The sequence below is a fragment of the Lissotriton helveticus genome, chromosome 11, assembly GCF_964261635.1.
Source record: "Lissotriton helveticus chromosome 11, aLisHel1.1, whole genome shotgun sequence".
NCBI classification, from domain to species: domain Eukaryota; kingdom Metazoa; phylum Chordata; class Amphibia; order Caudata; family Salamandridae; genus Lissotriton; species Lissotriton helveticus.
This window is the reverse complement of record NC_136072.1, coordinates 1,074,474,270-1,074,498,639: the sequence shown is the minus strand read 5'-3', so window position 1 is coordinate 1,074,498,639 and position 24,370 is coordinate 1,074,474,270. Positions and strand designations below refer to the sequence as shown.

Sequence of the window (24,370 nt, the reverse complement as noted above, 5' to 3'; positions counted from 1 at the left end):
CATCAATCACAAAGCCCAGATTTTTGGCTTTGGAAGAGGCCATGTCCGGCGGAGACATGTCCGAAGGCCACCAGGCCTTCCAACCAGGGTCTGGTGGACAACCAAAAAAAAGCAACTCCGACTTGTCGGGGTTACATTTAAGGCTGTGGCACTGGAACCAGGTGAAAACGGCTCCCAGACAGTCCCTAATCCGTGGGCCATCAAAGTCCTTCCCCTTCTCAGATGTAAAGAGCAGCTGGGTGTCATCAGCATAGGTAATGATCTGGGCACCGTAAGACTCCGCAACCACCGCCAGAGGGGCCATATAGATGTTAAAAAGGGCAGGGCTTAAAATAGAGCCCTGCGGGACCCCCACCTCCAGCGGTGGCATTTCAGCGGAAAACGGCGGTGCCCAGACCACTTGCCGGCGGCCGGTCAGAAATGATTTGAACCAGTTCAACACCGTCCCTCGGAAACCGATCTCCTGGAGTCGAAGAAGGAGACCTTCATGGGGGACGGTGTCAAACGCCGCCGACAGATCCAGCATAATCAAAATGGCCGTACCTCCAGTATCCAAAACTTCCCTTATGGCATCGGTGACCTCGAGAAGGGCGGTCTCTGTGCTAAAATTCGTGCGAAAGCCCGATTGAGAGTCGTGCAGAATGTTATTACTCTCAATAAAGTTGGTAATGGAGCTATGCACGAACTTCTCGGTCACCTTAGCCAAAGCAGGGAGAAGAGAGATAGGCCGATAATTAGCATGGATAAAAGGGTCCAGAGTAGCTTTCTTGATCAATGGAAGGATCAAGGCATGCTTCCACGCACGAGGGACAACACCCGTGCTCAGTGAGGCGTTAAGTAATGGATTAAACACCTCGTTTAAAGCCGGAGCGACTTTCCCCAAGCATCTCGCCGGGCAGGGGTCAAGCGGGGAGCCGGACTTGAGCCGAGACAAAAGGTCAAGGGAGACCGTAAGGGACATTACCGGAAATTCCGATAGAAATGGGCCTTCCCCCGGTATGGAGGTTTCCGGGCTGGGAATAGAGCCCAGAGCAGACGCGGAGCAAGAACTAGAGAAAGAATCATGGATAGCTTTAATTTTATCCACAAAAAAGACAGCTAACTGATTAATCCAGACTTCAGTGTGCTCATGGGGGGACGCACCAGTGGAGGGAGTAACAAATTCCTTAGCTATCCTAAATAGCTCTTTACTGGCGTTCTGGGCATCGTCAATTCTACGCTCCAGATAAACTTTTTTTCCTGCCTGAATGTGTTTATGATATAACTTAATAGACTCTCTATAGGCAGTCTTGAGATGAGGGTCATACAGGCGTCTCCAGGCCCTTTCGGCTTTCTTGCAGTCTTGTCGCAACGCCCCCAAAGATGCAGTAAACCATGGGGCAGAGGCACGCCTATCAGTAAACTTGACCGACTTCTCAGGGGCCAGCTCCTCGAAGATGGCAGTCAGTCTTTTATGTACTAATTCAAGATTTTCCTCCAAACTCCCCGAAGATATAGAAGAGTGGCAACGAAATGCATCAGACACCATCTCAGCAGAGACCTGATGAAAAGCCCGTGTGTTTCCTCTCTGAATTTTCGATGCTCTAGGGAGGGTCACAGAAATGAGAGGTATTGTGAATTTTATTAAAAAATGGTCGGACCACAGAACCGGTAGTGGCATAGATGCACTAATCATTTTTGTAGAGAAAACTTGATCTAAAGTATGGCCCCTATCATGAGTAGGCCATGTAATATAGGGAATCAGCCCCAACGATGAAGTAACATCCCACAACTTAAGAGCGTCGGGATCGATGTTATTATCCATATGGATATTCAGGTCACCCAGCAGAACACAATGGTCTGATTTAAGACAGGGCACAGAGAGTGCAACCTGTAGGTCATCCAAAAAGGAGCCCAAAGGACCAGGTGGTCTATAGAGTAAAATTCCAACAATCGATTGATGGGGGGACAGCAGAAGAGTAAACCCCAGGGCCTCACAGTTAGGAATATTGTCAATCACAAAGGTGGTGCAAGTAAAAAGTTTATTGACAACCAACGCAACCCCCCCTCCTCTGCCTGTCTCCCTGTCCCTCCTCAGTATGATATAATCGGGAGGAATAGCATTGGCCAGATCAGGACCAGACCATTCACCAAGCCATGTCTCTGTAAGGAACAGACAGGGTGGTTTAGACTCCGAAAGTAAGTTCCAAATATCGAGAGAGTGTTTACTTAGGGACCTTGTATTGAGAAGAAGGCATTCGTTTAGAGAGGATGGAACAGCTTGCTGGTGGATAGTATCGGCCGAAAGGCGCCAGCCACAGCCTACGCAGCCTCTCTTCAGAACACGCCCACCCGGAAAAATATGATGGCAAAGCGAGGAATACTTACGTAGAGCCAAAAGCTGGGCAGAGGAGTAGGAGAGCATTCCAACAGCAGAAAAGGAGCCTGCCTGATAAACAGAAATAGAGCCAGAGCCCGCCCCCCGAGCGCCCCCGAGACGCTGACGAGCGCAGACGGGCAGGACTCTGGCACGACTCAGGCGCACCGGCTGCGCGTACCGCTGCGCGGTTAGAGAAGGTTTAAATAGGGCCCTCCCACGTGAGCCGCCACCACTAGGACACCCAAGATGGCGTCCAAAAAGCGTCAAGAGCCCCTACCAAAATGGCGCCCGCACTCGAAGTATCAAGATGCACCCCCAGACCCGGACCCGCCAAAAACAGCGGTGCAATTTCCTTTACGGTGCAGGTAAGGGCCAGCAATCCTAGTTAAAAGCAGGGATTAAGAAACAGACATAAAATAAAATATCCAAAAAGGGAAGTTTAAAAGCGCTAGGCGCTAGCAGTACAGCGCTAGAAAGCAGAGTCAGGCTGCTACACAAAGCAAGTTCTTCTTCGTCAGGGCTGAGCAGCTAAATGCGCCGCCTTTAATAGGGCCCTCCCACGTGAGCCGCCACCACTAGGACACCCAAGATGGCGCCCAAAAAGCGTCAAGAGCCCCTACCAAAATGGCGCCCGCACTCGAAGTATCAAGATGCACCCCCAGACCCGGACCCGCCAAAAACAGCGGTGCAATTTCCTTTACGGTGCAGGTAAGGGCCAGCAATCCTAGTTAAAAGCAGGGATTAAGAAACAGACATAAAATAAAATATCCAAAAAGGGAAGTTTAAAAGCGCTAGGCGCTAGCAGTACAGCGCTAGAAAGCAGAGTCAGGCTGCTACACAAAGCAAGTTCTTCTTCGTCAGGGCTGAGCAGCTAAATGCGCCGCCTTTAATAGGGCCCTCCCACGTGAGCCGCCACCACTAGGACACCCAAGATGGCGCCCAAAAAGCGTCAAGAGCCCCTACCAAAATGGCGCCCGCACTCGAAGTATCAAGATGCACCCCCAGACCCGGACCCGCCAAAAACAGCGGTGCAATTTCCTTTACGGTGCAGGTAAGGGCCAGCAATCCTAGTTAAAAGCAGGGATTAAGAAACAGACATAAAATAAAATATCCAAAAAGGGAAGTTTAAAAGCGCTAGGCGCTAGCAGTACAGCGCTAGAAAGCAGAGTCAGGCTGCTACACAAAGCAAGTTCTTCTTCGTCAGGGCTGAGCAGCTAAATGCGCCGCCTTTAATAGGGCCCTCCCACGTGAGCGGCCACCACTAGGACACCCAAGATGGCGCCCAAAAAGCGTCAAGAGCCCCTACCAAAATGGCGCCCGCACTCGAAGTATCAAGATGCACCCCCAGACCCGGACCCGCCAAAAACAGCGGTGCAATTTCCTTTACGGTGCAGGTAAGGGCCAGCAATCCTAGTTAAAAGCAGGGATTAAGAAACAGACATAAAATAAAATATCCAAAAAGGGAAGTTTAAAAGCGCTAGGCGCTAGCAGTACAGCGCTAGAAAGCAGAGTCAGGCTGCTACACAAAGCAAGTTCTTCTTCGTCAGGGGGATTACTCCACGTTTTTCTTATTTGTAGGTAAAAACACATTTCCCCTAGTAGACGTCTACCATGGAGTTGCTCACCTTAGCTTGCAGTCAGATGGGTGTTCAGAGATCTTCAGTAGTCAACAACTCCATAGTTTGTCTGTTGATAGCGGGTGAACCTTGCCTCATCTAACCATCACCCTGGCCATGACATCCTCTGCATGTACTGCGCGCTACAGCAAATTCACACCATCATTTCAGATACAGGAGGCCAGAAAATGAAGCCATGGGTTCACACGCAAAAACTGGCAAATCCTGCTTTAATGGCTGCACCTTCAGTGGAGAGCTGATGTACACTACACACCCATCAGATTTCACTCTCCTTGTGTGTCAAAAAGCGTGTCTATTCAGGAAAGCTTTAGTTGCTAACTTTTGCCATTTTAAGGTTCTCCCCACCCTCCCTGGCAATTTTTTTTATTTATCTCGCATCTCTTTCCCTGACAATCACCATTTTGACCCTTTCTTCTCCCTAACCCGGTCTGTTTTCACCCCATTCCCTGCTCCTGTCCGATGATTTTTAGGTCGAGCCTGGGCAGCGCATGTGCTGCTCTGCGAGTCATGCTGTTTTAGAGTATAGACTTGAAGCCCCCCCTGACGCTCCGCCCATATTTGTCATTGGTTTACGTCATTGTTCTTCGTAAATGCTGGCTTCTGATTCGTTAATAGGCTTCTTAGTCCCTCCTTAGTACTGCCTTGTCTTCATTTGTAACCTTTCACAAGGATTGGCCCATTTACTTCTGTTGTTACACGGTATGTCTATTTAGACTGTAAGCACTATTATCTTTAATGAGTTTCTCCTAATGCAGGCACGACATGCTTTTCTGCAGCATTCAGCGTGCCATGTGCGCTTTCACTTTCCAAGCCGCCCAGGACAATGACGGCCGCTTCTTTGAAATGAAATAGGTCTCGCATTTACACGAGTTTCAGCTATTGACATAGGAAATGACAATGCATCTTATTTATGTGTTAATTATCAAAAGAGCTAAATAAAGGCATTGTCATTTACAATGCCAATAGCTTAAACTCTCGCAAACGCAAGACCTATTGTATTGCAAATGTGTTTTTTTTTGGCTCTACTGTTTAGAAGCAACTCCCAATGGCCATTGGCACTTTCCAAATTAGTAAAATATTGAATTTGGGTACCCGTATATCTGTGATTGATAAAAAGAAGCTGCACAGAACGAGAATCGTGTCTAACTTCTACACCGTGTCCTATCCATTTCAGTGCCTAAAAGTTGTGCTCAATACGAGCCTTTGCTTTACTATCTTTCACCCCATTCCACTCGCCACAAAATTCACCGCCCTTTGCACTTTAGGAAGCTTTTTGTACCTCTGTTGGGGTAATTGATGCGGTCTGTGCATTTTCCCACCTTCTGCCCAGTCATACCTCCCATCGCTACATGATTCCTACTCCAGTAGCCCCGCCTCCTGTGTATTTTTAGGAACAGCTTATCCTTACAGGGTTTCACATGCTGGGCTCGCCTCGTGTCACAAGGCAAGCTTTAACATGAATGGAAATTCTCACAGGCTCAGCCAAGCCCTGGCCTTGGGCGGCCCACACGCCTGCAGGGCTTGGGAGCAGAGTTTCACGGTGTCCCCAAGACTTAGTTGAAAGGTCTTTGGATGACGTCCAGTCAAGGACAACCCTTTTTATTTCTAAAATCTTAAGTAAATAGCGGATCTTCCACGCCCGACCCGGACTTTAAAGGAACCCCCCTGGGATATGTTGAGAGCTGTTTATATTCTGTGGCTTGTAGCCAGTATTGAAATGTAGATTAGAACTGCTCCCTCCCCTTCCATTTTAGGATTTCCTAAAAACAAATCGAGTTAAGTAATCTGGTGACCTTATTCCATCTCTTCCAAACATGTTTTGACCTTTGACCTTCAGTCTGTCAGATTCATGTGAAAAGCCCCTAGTGGTCGTTCCTTCTTACATTAAATGTGTACAAAAAAATGCTTTTTTTAAGTTAAGAGGCTCCATCTTGAAACCCTGGAAAGCTTGTTCCGCTGCATGGCACTGAAGAGTCGCAAACAGGGTGAAGGGTTTGTTGAATGTGTTCAAGAGATGTAGTGGTTTGCCTTGGTGTGAGAGAGGTCTGTTATTTGTTTTCAAAGCTACATTCAGGGCGGTGCTACTTCTCTATTAGTTTTGTTGGGCATATTTTCTTCTGAGATTTCATGCAAAAAAATAAATGTGACGCCCCATGGTTACCCCCTTTCTCTTCTTGCAGACTTTCTCCCCTCCTTCCTCACGGCTTTGTCCTCACGACAAAACTATCCTATCTTTGTCCCCTTGGCCTCTTATTCTGTTAAATAGGAGCTGTCTCTTTGTAATAAGGCATCGGTAGGTCACACAGCATCTGCCTGTCTAGTCTGTCAGACAGGGTGGTGTCTGCCTCTACCTCACTGGACGCTTCCATGCTTCCAAACAACCCCACATTGCAGCCACCCATACAACACAGCCCACTTAAAACAGGAACACCCCACTGTCATGCAGCTATCTGACAGGAGAGGCTGCACAGATGGCAGCTTGCCACTCGCCACCAGTACCAAGCTGAGCCAAGCACCGCGTCCCTGGCACTAGACCCCTCACCAGAGGGCCACATTCACTAATAAATGTGGATACCGCTTCTATCACCTTCACGCCTACTAAACGTGGACAGTTTATCATTTAAATATGCTGTCGCATTCCTGCACACCCGTCACGGTGCAAAATTTGCCAACCCATTGATAGTGTGCCACTCTAACGCCAGGGACACTACCCTCTCCCCCTGCGTCATCCTGGTGGATCTCCTGCGAGATCCCAGCGCCCACTAGCATGCGCACAACCGCCATAGGAACACAGTCCATAAAACATGCAACTTGTTTTATGCATGGTACCGTCATAACACAACAGTCCATAAAACATGCAACTTGCTTCATGCATGCTACCTTCAGAGCACCAGTCTATAAAAACATGCAACTTGCTTCATGCATGCTACCTTCATAGCCCCACAATCCATTAAACATGCAACTTGTAGCTTGTTTCATGCTTGCTACCTTCACAGCACCAGTCCATAAAACATGCAACTTGCAGCTTGTTTCATGCTTGCTACCTTCACAGCACCAGTCCATAAAACATGCAACTTGTAGCTTGTTTCATGCTTGCTACCTTCACAGCACCAGTCCATAAAACATGCAACTTGCAGCTTGTTTCATGCTTGCTACCTTCACAGCACCAGTCCATAAAACATGCAACTTGCAGCTTGTTTCATGATTGCTACCTTCACAGTACCAGTCCATAAAACATGCAACTTGCAGCTTGTTTCATGATTGCTACCTTCACAGCACCAGTCCATAAAACATGCAACTTGCAGCTTGTTTCATGCTTGCTACCTTCACAGCACCAGTCCATAAAACATGCAACTTGTAGCTTGTTTCATGCTTGCTACCTTCACAGCACCAGTCCATAAAACATGCAACTTGCAGCTTGTTTCATGCTTGCTACCTTCACAGCACCAGTCCATAAAACATGCAACTTGCAGCTTGTTTCATGATTGCTACCTTCACAGTACCAGTCCATAAAACATGCAACTTGCAGCTTGTTTCATGATTGCTACCTTCACAGCACCAGTCCATAAAACATGCAACTTGCAGCTTGTTTCATGCTTGCTACCTTCACAGCACCAGTCCATAAAACATGCAACTTGCTTCATGCATGCTACATCATAACACCACAGTCCATAAAACATGCAACTTGCAGCTTGTTTCATGATTGCTACCTTCACAGTACCAGTCCATAAAACATGCAACTTGCAGCTTGTTTCATGCTTGCTACCTTCACAGCACCAGTCCATAAAACATGCAACTTGCAGCTTGTTTCATGCTTGCTACCTTCACAGCACCAGTCCATAAAACATGCAACTTGCTTCACGCATGCTACATCATAACACCACAGTCCATAAAACATGCAACTTGCAGCTTGTTTCATACTTGCTACCTTCAGAGCACCAGTCCATAAAACATGCAACTTGCAGCTTGCTTCAGAGCACCGGTCCATAAAACATGCAACTTGCAGCTTGCATCATACTTGCTACCTTCAGAACACCAGTCCATAAAACATGCAACTTGCAGCTTGCTTCATGCTTGCTACCTTCAGAGCACCAGTCGATAAAACATGCAACTTGCTTCATGCATGCTACATCATAACACCACAGTCCATAAAACATGCAACTTGCTTCATGCATGCTACATCATAACACCACAGTCCATAAAACATGCAGCTTGCTTTATGCATGCTACCATGATAGCACCATAGTCGTCGCCACTGGAATTATGCGGTGTGGCTGCGGCGATTTTCGCATAATTATAGATATGCCGCATTTGACGCATAATCCATCATCTGCCACTTAATGTGCAGGTTTTTAAAAAATGTGTTTCTAGCTTAGACGGTTCAAAAGTTACTAAAAATGAAGCGAGATGTGTTGCAGCGCAGTAAAAGGCCCTTTACAAAATGGGACTGGTTGCCTTTCTGTCGCTTATTGCTATATTTGGGTGTTAAACTAGTACTAATGAGGTGCAGCCAACGCCCAGTGTTACCAAGTGTAAAAATGATGACATAATGAAGTCATACGTTTACAAAATGTGCTGCATTATGCCGCATAATTTAGCTTTTCTTGCTGCATAATTTACTCAACCCTGCCTAAATTTCGTCCTCTCCTGCCGCATAATTCCAGAGGACATGACAATAGTCCATCAGGCATGCAACTTGCTGCTCACAAAAACCACACCCAAATGCCTTGAGAGCACCAGCGGGCCCTCCTTTTGGAGACAAGACATCGGGTACATTTTGGAGGTACCCATACCCCCCCGCTACTACCTCCTGCCTCCTCTACCTGAGAGCCCTCCACTGGTTCCCCATCCAGAAGAGGTGCCAGTTCAAGACCCTCATGCATCCCTACAAAGTTTTCCCCGACCTGCCTACTACATCAACCACCTACTGAACTTCCACCAACACTCCAGACACCTGCACTCCTCTACACCTGCCCTCACACACTACCCCCCCCCCCCCTGCATCCGCCGCAGCAGTGGCCTGTCCTTCTACGTCGCTGACCTTTCCCTCGACCAACATACAGCCCCCTCGCTGGCAAACTTCAGAAAGACTCGAGACCTGGCTCTTCCACGGAGACACAGCGCCCAGAGACCCCTGAGGTTGACAGTGCAGCGCTTTACAAATACTGTTGATTTTATTTGGAGCGAGGGGGCGTAGGGGGTATGTCTTGGGCCAGCATTCTGGGTATGGTGGAATAGGGCATGGTTATTGGGTCTTTTCTGATTCGAAGGGCAGACGGGTGGATCCAGGAGCTGCATCCCAAATTATATACACCACCGACTAGACGGCAAACCACAAAATTAAATGTCAGTTCTCTTTCTTGGCAAAGTGACTTGGTGAAATTATACCTGTTTTATACATCTCTTTAGAGTGGAAAGATCAGTTTGGCCTGCTGCAATTAATTCAGACCTGCACTTTAGACACGGATATCTGGAGCCTGCACTCATCCCACTGAGCTATCCGACTAGCTAGGAGTGTCACGGATGGTTAACACTTACCAAAATGCTGAGAGGGTTTCTTCTTTAGATCCAAATTTAGGAACCCTTTATTAAATGAAGTGTTGATACATTTACGCACTTTCTGATCACCATCCCTAGTTGGGCAGGGCAGCACTGTTATAGTTTGGCCATATGGCAGGGTTCTTGTAACTGCATGTATCCGGTATTTGTAAAGCGCAAACTAATCACCCCTACCGGTCTCGAGGCGCTAGGGGCTGTTAAAGAGATTTAGTGATCTATTGCCCAGAGTGTGACTCTGGGCAATAGATCCCTGGCACTTTGCGGTTTCAAAGTCTGGTTAATAAATTTACAGATTTGCTGGTACCAACATTTACCCGTCACTCACGGGGAGGGTGCCCTCTATTGAAAATGTCTTTATTACTTACCGTACAGATGCACTCCAGCGCCTGGGAGCGCCTTTGGCACCACGTGGCGCTTTACAATGCACCATACATTGAATTAAGACCAGCCCTTGCCCAGCCTGTTTAATTAGTAGCCACGTAGCCTGTTATGACACGTGTTCCTGTCTTGTGTCAAAAGCTTCGGGTGGGAGGTTGGGGTGAGAGAGGGAGGGAGTGAGTCAAGGGCAGCTTGAAGCTCAGCAGTCACGTGACCACGCCAGGCGCTGGAGCCCACGGAGGCGATTGCTCACTTTCTCGCCCTCTCGCTGTGAATGCTCTCCTGGTAATTGAAAAACACGCTGTGGGTTGAAAAATGAAAGGGGGAAATGAATCCGTCGCCTAAGGGGCGGGAACGCACGCTCCGCCGCGTACAAATAGGGTACAAGGGGGCTCCTTCTGGACACTGTGTGGGTGTATGGCCTTTCAAATCATGTCTCCTGCCAGGCGACTACATTGCTTTTAATTCCACGTTTAGCTCTGCCGCCCTTGCTGCGGTTCATGAACATGCATTGTATTGTAATTGAATGAAGGTAGCGCTTACTACTCCAACGAGGCGCTGAAGCGCTTTGCGCGTTCCATCTTTTGGAGTTTGGCAAACGCTCCTGGCAAATTAACCTTCCTGTAGATGGTGTACCCGAGGGTGCGGAAAACGCCGGCATGTGCAGCAGCGCTTTGATTTGCTTTCTCGCAGCGCAGCATCAGGAGGCTGACACTGAGCAGGCTTCTTTTCTTTCTTTTTTCTCTGCAGAAGAAGGCTCAGGCCGCCCACAGGATACTGGAAGGACTGGGGCCGCAGGTGGAGTTGGTAAGTGTCGGCTCGGCTTGGCTCGCAGGGAGGTGGGTGGGCAGCGAGCCAGCTTCCAGGAGGTCGTGTTAGAAGCTGTTAAGGGCGGAAGTCTGTGGTTGACTGCAGAGTAATCATACCGTGCTCGTTGGGACTTTAACCCTTCATGGGCCCGGCAGCCGGGGACTTTTCATGATATTGCATGCTGCTTGCTGGTGAGGTAACCGTCCTCGGTGCATGACGTGATAGGCTTGCAACTCTGACACTAGCTTTTCTGCCTTCTTGCAAGTCTTGAAGGAACGTTTGAGGCCAGTTTGAGTACCTTATGTCGAGGCAAATGAAGTTACATTATAGGGCAGAATTTTCTGCCACGATAATGGAAAGGGGAGGAGCCAAGCCTGCCATAGTCGTGGGTGGGGACTGTTTCCGTGTGGGTGTCGTCCTGTGACGTCCACTTGCGGCCTGCCTCAGGGGCGAGTGAAGGCTGCGGTGTTGTGTTGAGTGTGAGTGTCACTGTGGCTCAGGAGAGGTCTCGCACGAGGGTGCCGGTGCTGTGTGCATATAGTGAGTGCTTCTCCGAGATATTTAGCCGGGGCTGTTGTGATGACCCGTGAGATCAGTCTCATGGGAGTGTGTGTTGCAGTCACGTTTTAGAGCAGAGTTCTTACAACAAGTTTAAAGCTTTGATTGTGAATGATGCTATATGCCATCAACATACCTGCCAACTTGAAGAACAATCTCACTGTGTGTGTGGGAGTAGAGGGGGGCCTCGTGCTGAGAAGAAACACTTGATGGACAGAATGTTGAACAATGCAAACATTCACCCACAGTCATAAAGATTCATCATTCTTTTGCTCACCACGCAACCCCAGTTTGGACCCAGCCATATGCAAATCAGTCTTGACCCTGTTCCTCATGATATCAGTCCAGCCTGTACTGCCAAGCCACGTCCTCCTGTACTGGAAACAAGCATCCTAGGACCAGTTTTACGGCATCAGCCCTCATCAGCCAGGATAGCTTGAATCCAGTGGCGCAGTAAACACGGGACCCATGTTTGGGCATACCCTTCCCACTTAGGGCGCCAAATTCAAAAGTAACAATTCATGGATGGAATGCTGAACGATGCAAATATTCATCCCCTGTAACAAGGATCTGGGCTTAATCCATAATTCTTTTGCTCTACATGCCACCCCAGTTTGGACCCAGCCATATGCAAATCAGTCTTGACCCTGTTCCTTATGGGAACAGTCCAGGCTGAACTGCCAAGCCAGGTCCTCCCTGGACAAGAAACAAGCATCCTAGGACCGGTTTCGGGGCATCACCTCTCGTCCTATACTAAACGTACATTGCGAATGTAGGTTTAGTATAGTGCAGTTCATGATGACTTGATTCTAGCGCTGATGTTTTCACGTACTCAGCCGCGGCCCGTGCAGGGAAGGGCGGTGGGGCCGGGTTGGGAGGGAGGAGGGGGGAGGAGGATTCGACAGACGACCACGAGGGAAAATTACATAAAGAATTAATTTCCCCTCCTTGTCGTCTGTTAAAATCCCCTCAACCCCCCACCCGGCCCCACAACCCATAACTGCACGGGCCGCGGTTGCCGATACTGTTGCAAAGGACATAGTACATTTAAGAACAGAATTAAAACTAGATTGGATTCAGTTTGGTATATACGTTGGGAGTTCTGATGGTTAATTTTAAACTCTCAAGGAGTGATAATAAAGCACTTTGGGCTTTCTATCGTCAGACTTCTCATTGAGTACTTTGTTATGTTGAATGTATATCAATACTACGCATACCATTACTACGCATTACTTTAGTGCAATGTTTTTACTTAGTATAAACCATTACCTCGCAAGTTTTAACTGCGCATGCATTTATAACGCAAATGGTTATAAATGTACTATGGTTTATGCTAATTAAAAACATCGTACTAAAATCATGCTTACACTACCTCACACTACTTAAACACCAGTACACTACCGTAAACCCTAATACACTACCCCCTAACCGACCTTCACCCTTCCCCTTTCCTGGACCCTACACTCTAACACTACACTTCACAACCCCCCGACACTAACCTAAAAAACTATACACTACACAAACACCACACCAATACCCTGAACCCTAAAGCACTACCCCCTGCACGACCCTCACCCTTCCCCCAGTCCGCTCCCTACACTACTACACTACTCTGCACGACACCTCAACACTACCCTAAAACATTACCCTACATTACACAAAAACCACAACACTACCCTAAACCCTAAAACACTGCACCACCCTCCTCCGACCCCCAGTCCTGTCCCTACACTCAAACACTACCCTGCACGACACCCCAACACTACCCTAAACTCTAAAACACTACCCCCAGCACAACCCTGCCCGTACCCACAGTACGGTCCCTACACTGAAACACTACCCTGCATGACCCTGAACACTTCCCTAATCCCTAAAATACTACCATACACTACACAAACACCACATCACTACTCCCCAACACTACCCTTCACACCCCCAGCACTACCCTAAACTCAAATACACTACTCTACACTACTCAAACACAACCATACAACCAGGGCTCGAGTCGGGGTACCACGCGGGTGGACGGCGTCCCCCCACTTATTTTACTGGGTGGACGCCGTCCCCCCTGCTAAACAGCTGTACTTCACTCTTTGGCCTCTCTGGGACGAGATCGGAGCTCACAGCACGCTGCTCACCTTCGCTTTTGAGCGGGGAGGAGGGTCAGACAGGGGCAGCTCAGTCTGACGCTGCACCGTGTCTTCGGTAGATGCCTCCCTGCAAGTAACCCACCCCCTCCCCTGCCTGCTCCTCCTCTGTGCCCGTCACCCCATTCCATCGCTCGCTTGTACAAGCCCCCCTCACTGTATCCCAGAACAGCGCCCTCTTCTCGTTGGAGCTTCTCGTCGCCTCCTGTACAGACCTCCCTCACCCCTTCGCTTGCTTCTACAAGCCCCCTCACTGTATCCCAGCCCAGGGCACATGTGCCAATCACCCCGGCTCCCACCCCTTGCATCTTTCGTGACGTCACTTCCTGTCGTGGTGTCACTTTCGGTGACAGCGTCCCCCCACTTCTTTTTTTAGGACTTGTGCCCTGCATACAACCTAAAAGACTACTCCTGCCTGACACAAAAAAACTATACTTACCTCTCTCTCCTCCGTGGTTCCTCTCTTCTCCGGCTTCCAGCGACGTCCGATCTGCACATCGTTGTTTTGAAACAGAAGCTTCTTCCAAACAACGATGTGGATAACGCATACCATTACAAGACATGCGTTGTAACAACGCTTGCGATGTAACAACTTGTGTACTAATGGTACGCGTTGTAATATGGCAAGCATAGTAACGCTTGCAAAGTAATGGTATGCGCACTAGCAGCCACGTACTAAAGGTTGTTTACCTGCTATGTTACATAGAACGCCACTTACACGCTTGTGTATATATATATATGTGTGTATATATATATATATATATGTGTATATATATATCTTTAAAAAAAAAAAAAAAAGAGTTTAATGTAGCGCAAACTAGACCCGAGACATCGGGTATCAGAGCGCTTTACTTGAGTACCAGTTTCAGTACAGGAGGACACATTCATTTTTGTTAGGCACGGGGAGATTAATTAATTTGCCCAGAATAACAGGATGTTGAGCGTCGTTCCAGAGACTCTAACCCCCAGCTTCAAGGTCGACAGATCTAGCCTTACGACTACATCCTCTCCCCAGTATTACCACTGTTTGATTGTCCTTATATCACAGCATTGTCTGTAAGAGCTCGGGTTATGTCAGATTTCGGGACATCCTCTGTCAAAAATTACCATATAGAGCCACTGTATGGAAATGTATTACTGTGGCGATCTGATGCCCAGACGTGGGTCCCGTGCTCACTATGCCACTGGCTGAAGATGGCTGATAGCCAGAAACCGGTCCTAGGATGCTTGATTCCGGTCCAGTGAAGACATGGCTTGTCAGTTCGGGTTGGACTGTTTCCATGAGGCACAGGGTCAAGGCTGATTTGCATATGGCCATGTCTGAACTGGGGTGGCTTGGTGAGCAAAATAACGATGGATTAAACCCAGATCTGTGACTGGGGGTGAATGTTTTGCCATTGTGCAAGATTCCGTCCATCATCTTGTGTGTTGTGATCTGTGAAAATCTGGCATGGATCTGGCCCTTGAGGATCAGATTTGACGCATCGGTAGGCCAGTGTTGGACATGACTGATGCAAAAAGATGAAGCCCCCTAGGTGCAGATGTAAGTGCTTTCATCCACTGTAATATTCTTTAGCATTCTGTCTTTCATGAAGCATCACCCCTGGATTTTCCACGAGACTCTTAATCCTTCACACTTTTCTGCCTCCACCGTGTCCATACACCCTTTTCAGTTTTAACATAGTTTTGGAGTTGTAATGAAACTAATTGAACCTCTGATGATAGGCACGTCTCAGGTGTATTTGGGCAAGAGTGAAGAATTTCCATAATTCAAGCCATTTGCGGCTTTTGCTGTGAAGACCACGTTAGACCAGCAGTTCTATATCTTTGGTTGGGGTTTTCTTTAATGGTGAATTTTTACTGGCGCTGGCTGACTGATTTAGTTTTAAGCTAAAGGAGGTATTGTGGCTGTAACATAACTGTTCTATACGTCCGTAGAGTTCTGACACTATGAGATCTTTGTTCGCGAAGCGTATGTGATCATATTTTCTCATATAGCATCCATGCTCAGTTTTTGTGTTATTGGAAAGTTTACTTGGTTTCGATTAGACAACGCTGTATTCATATCTCGACAAGGATTATCAAACCGTAAGAAGTCACCTTTGCTAAGATGAAGCACTCACCTGCCAGGTAGTCATTTGTTCAATTCAAATTCAAGCTGAAATATTTTACACTTTTCTTGAGCGTTGTTTTCAAAACTGGTTAATGTGACCAAGATACATTTATCAAATTGACAATGGTCGCTTGCAAAGTTAAAGGTAGCCAGAATCTTTTTCGTCCCCACTTCCTGAATGGTAATTTAAGACCCTCAAATTTTTAACACCAAATTCCCACCTTTTCTCCATACTCGCGGCCCATAGTCCCATGAACATTTCGGTAGTCCTACCTCACTTTTTTAAACAACATTGAAATGACAGTTTACTTTCGTATTAACTTGTGGGAAGACACTTAAACTGCAGAAAATTGTTAGTCTGTCGTCGATGTCTGTGAGGGGAAGGACATACATATTCACTTCTCTCCACTTATTTTTTTAACACGTTTATAACAATCCTATATTTCCATTTTTGTGCACTTTTTTTGCTAAGAGAACTGCGCCCTGCATCTGGAATCAGCACTGTTTCAAACTTTATCACTTTATACAGTTCTGTTTTGTTTGGCCGTTCTTGCTTTCAATCTCTAGCTGAAAAGGACATCCGTGTTATTCCACCCTGAGCAACACCTGCTTTTGTTATTTGCCTGCCTGTTATTTTAGCCGCCCCTTGGCCCAGTGCTCTGGCTACTAGACCCATGCTATCCCGGATTGTACCAAGTTGTGTGTGGTCGGGGGAGGTGCCTTGCTACAGGCAAGAATGGTCTAGATAGAAGCAACCTCATCCTAGTGGACTGTGCCAGCGTCTGTGTTATTTTAATCCGCTATTCTTTTGATGCAGTTTTGGGAAGAGATGTTGGCCCCCATAGCTTTGTATGAAACTGTATTGACTTGTCTTTTCCTAATCCAGTGAACCATTTCCGGGTTATGAAAAGCGCCCGCTGCTCTGCTCTCTTAAGTGTGTGACGCATGGCTCTGAAATGAGCACCAGCTGCTTTCTGATAATTGAATCCATTTTAAACCTCTTGCTGATTGAAACACTTGGTGTTCTGTTTTTTTTTATTTGGATGCGTAGTGCACTGAGTCACTCGGTGTGACAACGTCCCTACTAGTATGGGTATTACAGGTCCTGAACTATTTTTTTTACAAACCACTGAAATCAAGTAGTCCAACCCGAAAGGGTCATTTAAAGTGAACCAAAATTTAGTGTGTTAACCCATGGGGTCCCTTTGACAGGCAACCACACAACACTGCCACCCTATTAAGTAGTACTTTATAGTTTTTATAAAACAAAAAACAACTTTTTCTCAGTTGTAGATTTAGCCAGGTGCTCTGATGTCACTGTGGTACGCTTATGTTTGGTTCTCACCGAAGACCCTCCTGTTAGCGCATCCAAAAGAAGTCGTCTCTGTGGGCTGTAGAGTCAGTTGATAGAGCATTACCATAACACACCAAGTTTATGAATGATTTGTAGTGTCGATATATCCATTTTGTCATTGTTACTTGCATTTGGAATGTTTCGCCGTAGTGTCCGTACACACCTGGTGCAAGCGACTATGGTGTCTGGCCTCCTGGTCGCCATGAAAAGGGTTAGGGAGTGCCGCAAGTAAAGCAGTGCTCTATTCAAAGCAGCCTTAGGAAAGTCTACTTGCCCATGGCTCAAAAAAGACCTGCGTTGCCCAGATTGGATATTTGATTGGCATATCCCTCTCCCCACCCCGTCCGAAGACCCTATCACGAGCAGTGTGAACTGCAACGAACTCTCGTCTCCAAAGGTCAACTCTTTCTACCTCACCCTTACAGATCATCGAATATCTTTTCTCTAAGTTGTGTCGAAAGCCTCAACGAGGTTGATGGTTGGAAACAAGTCCCAGAAATCCATGTGCCCAAATCGGAAGTGGCTCCATCTCATCGTCCTTCATGGTCATATGCCTCGGTCACAAGTGCACAGAAACCTCCAATACCCTTATAATTAAAGGGAACATTATGTGCCCGGACACTCTATTCGTTCGTCCAAACAAAACCTACCCTAGAACACCCCCAACACGTTGTAGTTCGAAAAGAGCGGGGCTTCACTTTCCAAGTTCATCTTCTATGAACTAAACTGCTCGTTAACACCCAAAGAGTTATGTCAAAGTGAACTTGGACAGCAATGCTGAACAAGCCTCCTCGCTTGGGATACATCTCAGGGGTTTTGTAGGAGATGGGCTGGATTCCTGATCCATGCTGCTGAGTGTAGGAGTAATTCTTGTTGTTGCAGCTGCTTCATAGAATCAAGGCTCCTTGAAGTGTCTGGAGGTACTCCAAGAAGAGGGTGCACTGTATCTTTAAATGAACTCTCAAGTCACCTCCTCACTTTCCATGCACACACTGTTGATGTCTTCAGCTCTTTGAAAATACTCACGTCTATTCATTTGCATATTAACCCAAGGCTAGTCAAAAAATACCCATGCAGATAGAGATTAATGGTAGATTTTACTAGCTAGCAGTTGAATGTGTTACTGAGTTGGTAAAAAAGACTAATTAATGTACAAGGCTGGTAGGAGTTACTGCTCAATTATTGCAAACAGGTCATTGCATATACATCTTTTTAAGGGCAGGCCTTTGAGAAGCTTTAGCTGTGTCACCAAGCTATTGTTTTTCCAAAACAATCATACATACTACAGATACATGGAGGGATTTTGGTAAGCGGGCTTCAGCCACTGGTCTGTTAAATTGTCATTCACAGCTTGCTTCCGCCCACTTCCCCATTCATCACAAGGCAGAGAGTCCATCCATTTGACCCATTGGCTCTCTTCACTTTGAGTGACTGCACAAAGCCTGCATGCATTGTTCATGACCTCTTACAAATAGTTCCTTTCATTCCAGTTTGAAAGCTGGTTCAAAGTGAGTTTATTTTAAAACTTTTTATTTTTCATATTAACATTAAATATTGGCTATTTATTTTACCGGCAATTTGGGTGCCTAGTTAGTGATCCATCTTAGTCTACTTTTAATGTTGCTGTTGCGGAGGGCTCAAGTGACATTGCAACATAGTAGCTGCCTACAATTTTAGTGCTTGGTTCATTGGTGATTCATTCCCGTCTCCTTCACAAATGATAATAATAAAATGCATAGGTCAGTTACACTGCTTTTTATTAATTAACATCACTAGTAGTAAAGAGGCTTCAGCGATTGGTTTGTAAATGTAATTATTTTATTGCAAACATACAGTGACCACATGTAGGTGTTGACATCATTTATATTTTTTCGCCTTTTTCATTTATGTGGCATATGCTTGCAAAAACTTACAATAATATTATATATATATATATATATATATATATATGTATGTATGTATGTATGTATATCTCATCTGACAAAACTGCTAAAACCAGACCTGCTGACTTTGCAAATGCTTGTTTTATTTTACACAATGGAGCCTGGAATTCCATATCCTGCCTCTGTGGTATTTGCTTTGCCTCGAAGGACCGGAGCTCCCAGGCTTCTGTTTGCACTCTGCGCTGTGCCAACATTCAGACAGGTTGGTTCAGAATGCACCGCCTTCACCCCGGCAGATTGAACAATCTCTGCTTGTTCGATGGCGGTAGTTCAGTCCCGCTCTTCACAATAGGTACATTCCAGTCTGGCCGGTGCAGACTGACGTCTTTACTCACCACATGCAAGGCAGAAACTTTACACCGTCCCAGGGCAGGCTGCCCGGTTCTCACTGCCCGTCACTCAGTCCACAGCCTTGCATCGTTGATGTTCCATTGCACTGCCCCGAGGACCCCCGATGGACTGGAAGAAGGATGGAACACGCCTCCCTTTCTACAGTCAAAAAGCAAGGGTAGTAAAGGAAATTAAACCAAAATCTCCAACACAAGCTGAAAAGACTAGCTGTTGCAGCTGCACAAGGAGAAAAAGTTTAAAACAGACAAAGAAAAACTAAGACGCCCAGCGGTGCAAAAAGCAAAAAATCTGTTGTTCGTGGCGGGGTGCCATAGTGTTCCTCCAGTAACTGCTAGTGTCTGTTCTTAATATTTAGTCTACCCTCTCATCCTTCTAGCCTTTGGGCCCCTCTTTCTGGCCTTTGGGTGCCTCTTTCTGGCCCATGGGCCCCTCCTTCTGGCCTTTGGGCCCTTCCTTCTGGCCTTTGGGCCCTTCCTTCTGGCCTTTGGGCCCTTCCTTCTGGCCTTTGGGCCCTTCCTTCTGGCCTTTAGACCCCTCCTTGGCCTACATGCCCCTCCTTTTAGCCCACGTGTCCTTCCTTTTGGCCTTCAGGACATTCCTTCTTACCTTCATTACCCTTGTATGGTCTCTGCTTCCTCCCCTCCATCCAGTGTTAAATTTGCAAAATATTAAGTGCCAGGGCTCTGACCAGGAGGCCACTGCAGCTTCCACCACCGATCGCCCCTGTCATCGGTGCCAAAACAACTACTAACCATCTCTTTCACCAACAAGTGCGACAGTTCAAATTATTCCAGGTCCCCAAAACTAAAGGAATTGCTGGGGAGAGGCAGGTATTAGCACTATTTTAATGTATAGTGTATTCCTAAACAACCATTGTTCTGCTCATCTCTAAATTAGATGAGCAGCACCACCATGAGGTAGACTGTTCTAAGCATGGTGATAAAAATTAGGTGCCAGTGCCGAGCACCGGAAACCAATTAAATGCCGGTGCTTTGCACCAGAAAGCACCGGTTCAAATTTAGTACTGCCTCCATCTTCCACTGCCTGACCACCAATGCCCTTACTGATCTATATATACATTCCTCTTGTGATTCCTATACCCTCTTTACCGAAGCACCCTTCTTTATACCTCCATGCCCCCATACCTGGCTACCACATGCTTCTTGATCTCTCCCCTCTTCCTAATCTCTAGACCCTCTTTTTCTATTTACTCCTCCTGTCTCTCATGCCCGTCTTGAACTAAGCACCCTCCTTGCGATCTTTGACTACCGTCTGATCTTTGCCTTCTGTTTGCCACACCTCCCCCGATCGTTGCCGCCCTTCCCACCCAATCGTTGCCACCCCCCACCCAATCGTTGCCAGTCGTCCTTCTGATCATCAGTTTTTTTCTCCTGGTCTTCTCAGCATCTCGCTCCAATTCTTCGCTGCTTCTGTGGGAAACTTTAGCTCAGAACTGCTAACAGACTTTTGGAGGTGCGCAGCTTCGATGGGGGGCAACAGAATACAAGATCATATGTGAGTGTGGCTAAGCCGTGATTTAGAGTGTGAAAATGTGGTAAATGTCCCAGCACTCGCACAGACCCAACCGATCCAACCGAACATTTGGAAAGATACGCAAGACAACTTGACATGACCCGAATATCTCTCTTGGGGCGTCTGCGGCATTACTACTTGCCAAATGACATGAAAAGAGTAGCGAAGGAGGGCCTGAAAAGAGTAGATGAAATTTCAGACCTAGAATGCCCTCTTAAGGTGGGCCGACAGGATGCGGCTGCAAAAACTCTGCTGGCAGTCTTTGGTGCTGGTGGTGCTGGAGAAGCTTTAGAAGATTTCAAGCAACACAACTACCAAGGTAACAAGGATGGAGAAGACATCAGGCCTATTGCGAGAAGAGGAGATGCAAGGGGGTAACACAATCCCTCCGCTATCCCTCTGAATCCAAATAACTGACTAACCTATCCACCACTCAAATTACTTTCATATTTCAGTATACTAATTCAACACTAATCCTTCTTGGGTTCTGGAGTAGCATGCTACTCGCCGAAAAAGTGCTTTGACGCCTCGTCAGGGGTAGTAAGCGCGATATAAATGCAATTACAATACAATGCAGAAGGGGTACTTTTTATTTGCAGACTTTGAGAGAGCGAAGAAGCAAGAGGTTCCACAGTTGTGTAGCTTGCTTGATGTCCAATTGGAGCCTGAAGTTGAATTAGAAAATGTTGAGAGAGACGCAGGCCAGCCTCTGAATACTGCAGTTTGACCGGAGAGCAAACGTCTTGAGTAAGTGGATCAACAATATTGGACTACAGTGGTCCTGCTTTATCTCAAGGTGCCAATGGAGTAAGTTCTGAAAAGGATACAGTCATAGACGAAAGATGCAGTACAAGAGAAACAAACTATTCCACAGGAAGCACCCAAGCGATGTTGTGTTCAGAAGAGAACGACTGATAACATTTGCAGGTCCCAGAGAAGAAACCTGCTCCTATGGCTTAAATTACAAGGAAATCGAACAGAGCTGCTAACTCTAAAAGTGAGACTTCTGTTGTACTCCCCTCCAGCTTACATCTTGTTTACTTTGCAAACACCCGCAGGAGGATGCTTCCCAGGTGCTGCTGAAGCAGAGCAAAGTAGAGGGTCATGTAGTGTAGTTCCTATATCCCTGATAATAGGCTCTGCGCATTGGAATAATATACACTATAGTTGTGGCATAGGACTGAGGTCAGTATGCCTCTATCGAGTACATTAAACTTAATTACTTGTGTGTGCCAGCTAACTCAGAGGTCACTAGAAACTTCTGGAATAACAAGAAGGGATTTGTTTCTGACAACCGCATAAACATGACAACTTTGTTTCCCTTAGAATCGGAACAGTCTCCGAATCGTGGAAACAATAGATAACAGTTTCACTCAGTCAATCGTGCATGCTTCGTTTCTACAGAGTTACACAGAAATAGATAGACAGGCGTTTCAATAAAAAGGGTTTATTGAAAAGTCTTATTTCTCGTGCAAGAGATATGAACTGATACAATCGTAAGACAGAATGCGAAGTATAATACGTACAGCGTTAGCAGGAAGATAAAATAATACTGCAATAGCATGGTTTGTAGCTATGACATATATTCATAAAAATACATACATAAATAACACAGGCTAAAATGTGAAGAATCGACTGGTGCTTATAGCTAGTTCTACCCCAGTGTACCTAACCTAAGTGTAGTACGAGGTAAGTAGCAGGTGCTGTTTTTCTATAGTCTAGTTTAGCTATAGTTAGGATTGGTGTTGCTGAGATTTGCCAAAAGTCCCTCTAGGTTCTAGAATGCTCCATACCTTAGAGTGAGAGAGGTTGGAATCTCTTTCTGGGTCTCGATCTCTAACACCCCGCAAGGGGAGTCAGAAACACTGGAGCTAGATTCTCTGCGAGGAGGATGGCAGTGTTTGGTCAGTGCGTCAGGCAGGGACTCTAATTCCTTCTGAACTTGCCGCGACGAGCCGTGCAAGTATGCAGCCGTGACTTGCCATGGCAAGTGAAGGTATATTTATACCTTGAAGGTGTTTAGGAATGCCAGTATTGACGTAAAAGTCGGGCAGAGGAACGTCATGAATAAACCCCTAAGGAAAAGATGTTCATGCATAATAAATGAGTTCTTGGAGAAATCAATAATCCAAGCAAGGCGAAGTCCTAAAGGCTTAAGAGTCTGGTTTTCCAAGAACTCGTTGTGACGTGGATGGACGGATGTAGGTGGCAATGCCTGTATTTGGTTAGCATGGATAATGCCTAAATAAGGATTGGATTTCTATGCCTAAATAAGGGCAATGTGAATTGTGCCTATATAAGGGCATAAGTCGGGAAACCTGTATACGGTATCTAAATCGAAACACAACAGTCAGATGGATGGTAGTGTCATGTTTCATTGCATCATGGACCGTCCAAGGTAAAGGCTCATTCCAGTGAAAAGTAAAAGCTTGACCTGCCACACAATCTTACTTAATCATTAACATGGGTTCTGGGATGTTTCTCTGTTTCATGGCGTCTGGTTGGATTGTTTTTGAAAACCTATTGTGACATCATTCACCAGATGGCCCCTTTTAAGGACATTGGGTGCACCGGAGCCTCTTTGATGCCATATCGGACATGTTGGGAAGGAGGAAAGATCCAGTGGAGTTGTTGAGAAGTCTTTCTTGTGGTTCACTTTCTCTCCGCATTAAACCAGGAGCGAACATGAGAAGCAGAATAAAGGTGGCGTTCAACAAAAGTGTGTGGGCGTTAACACCTAAACTACCGCATCAGAGGTGTGATTAAGAGCTTACATACAGTATGACTCGATGCTGTTTACTCTATTGTACCGTGAACAGCTTCTTTTTTTCTCAGTGATAAAAAGATACAAAGTATTAAGTATTTCCAGGTAAATCTTTGTTACCTTTGTGAAATGTGATTGACTTCTCGCCCAGGTGAGCAGGCTTGAGGCGCACTCACACGCAGTGCCACGGAGCATGCAGGCATGCTGCTGCCAGTGACTTCAAGCTGGCACCTCTAGCTGCCAATAAATTCACACCTTATTTTCACATCAGTACCTAGAAGCCCTTAGTTCGATGGATGTATGACATTACAACGCATGCTTTTACATCGCATGCCTTTACAACGCGGTTTTCACAACGCAAACCTTTACAACGCATAGCGCTTTGGGGTGCTGGATAGTGAATAGTTTAATTTACTATTCCAACTCCAGTCCCCGTGGACACTAGGGAAGGTGTTGGATAGTAAATTAAACGTATTCCCTATCCTAGAGCGCCCCCCAGCGCAATGCGTTGTAATGGTTTGCGTTGTAAAAGTTGCGTCGTAAAGGCACTGCGTGGTAAAAGTTGCGTTGTAAAGGATGTTTCCCAGTTCGATGCTTGCTCGAAGGCTGTCATTTGTTACTGTGTGTTAGGGGTGGGCGAGCCACGAAATTAACGGAGAACTGAGCCAAGGGTCTGTCTTGGCTTTAACAGTCAGTGCAGCAGCTGAGCCCTGAACATTTTTGCACCTAAATAATGCAACAAACATTGTATAAAAATATAATAAAACCACTTCAAAATTCAAACAACTACATTTCATTAACACACAGAAGCATTTCACCTTAGTGCATCAGGTTATATCACTGATTTGAGAGCCATTTATTAAA

The 24,370-nt window shown here is 46.4% G+C and overlaps 1 protein-coding gene across 13 annotated transcripts in view; it reads left to right on the top strand.

Moving 5' to 3' along the window:
* Nucleotides 1–24,370, top strand: part of NCOR2 (nuclear receptor corepressor 2) — a 1,388,857-nt gene that overhangs the window by 568,691 nt on the left and 795,796 nt on the right. For all 13 annotated transcript variants that reach the window (XM_078667637.1, XM_078667632.1, XM_078667640.1 and 10 more), the window contains exon 7: nucleotides 10,684–10,740. In XM_078667637.1, the coding sequence (XP_078523763.1) occupies nucleotides 10,684–10,740 (57 nt within the window). The remainder of the gene's footprint in view (nucleotides 1–10,683; nucleotides 10,741–24,370) is intronic.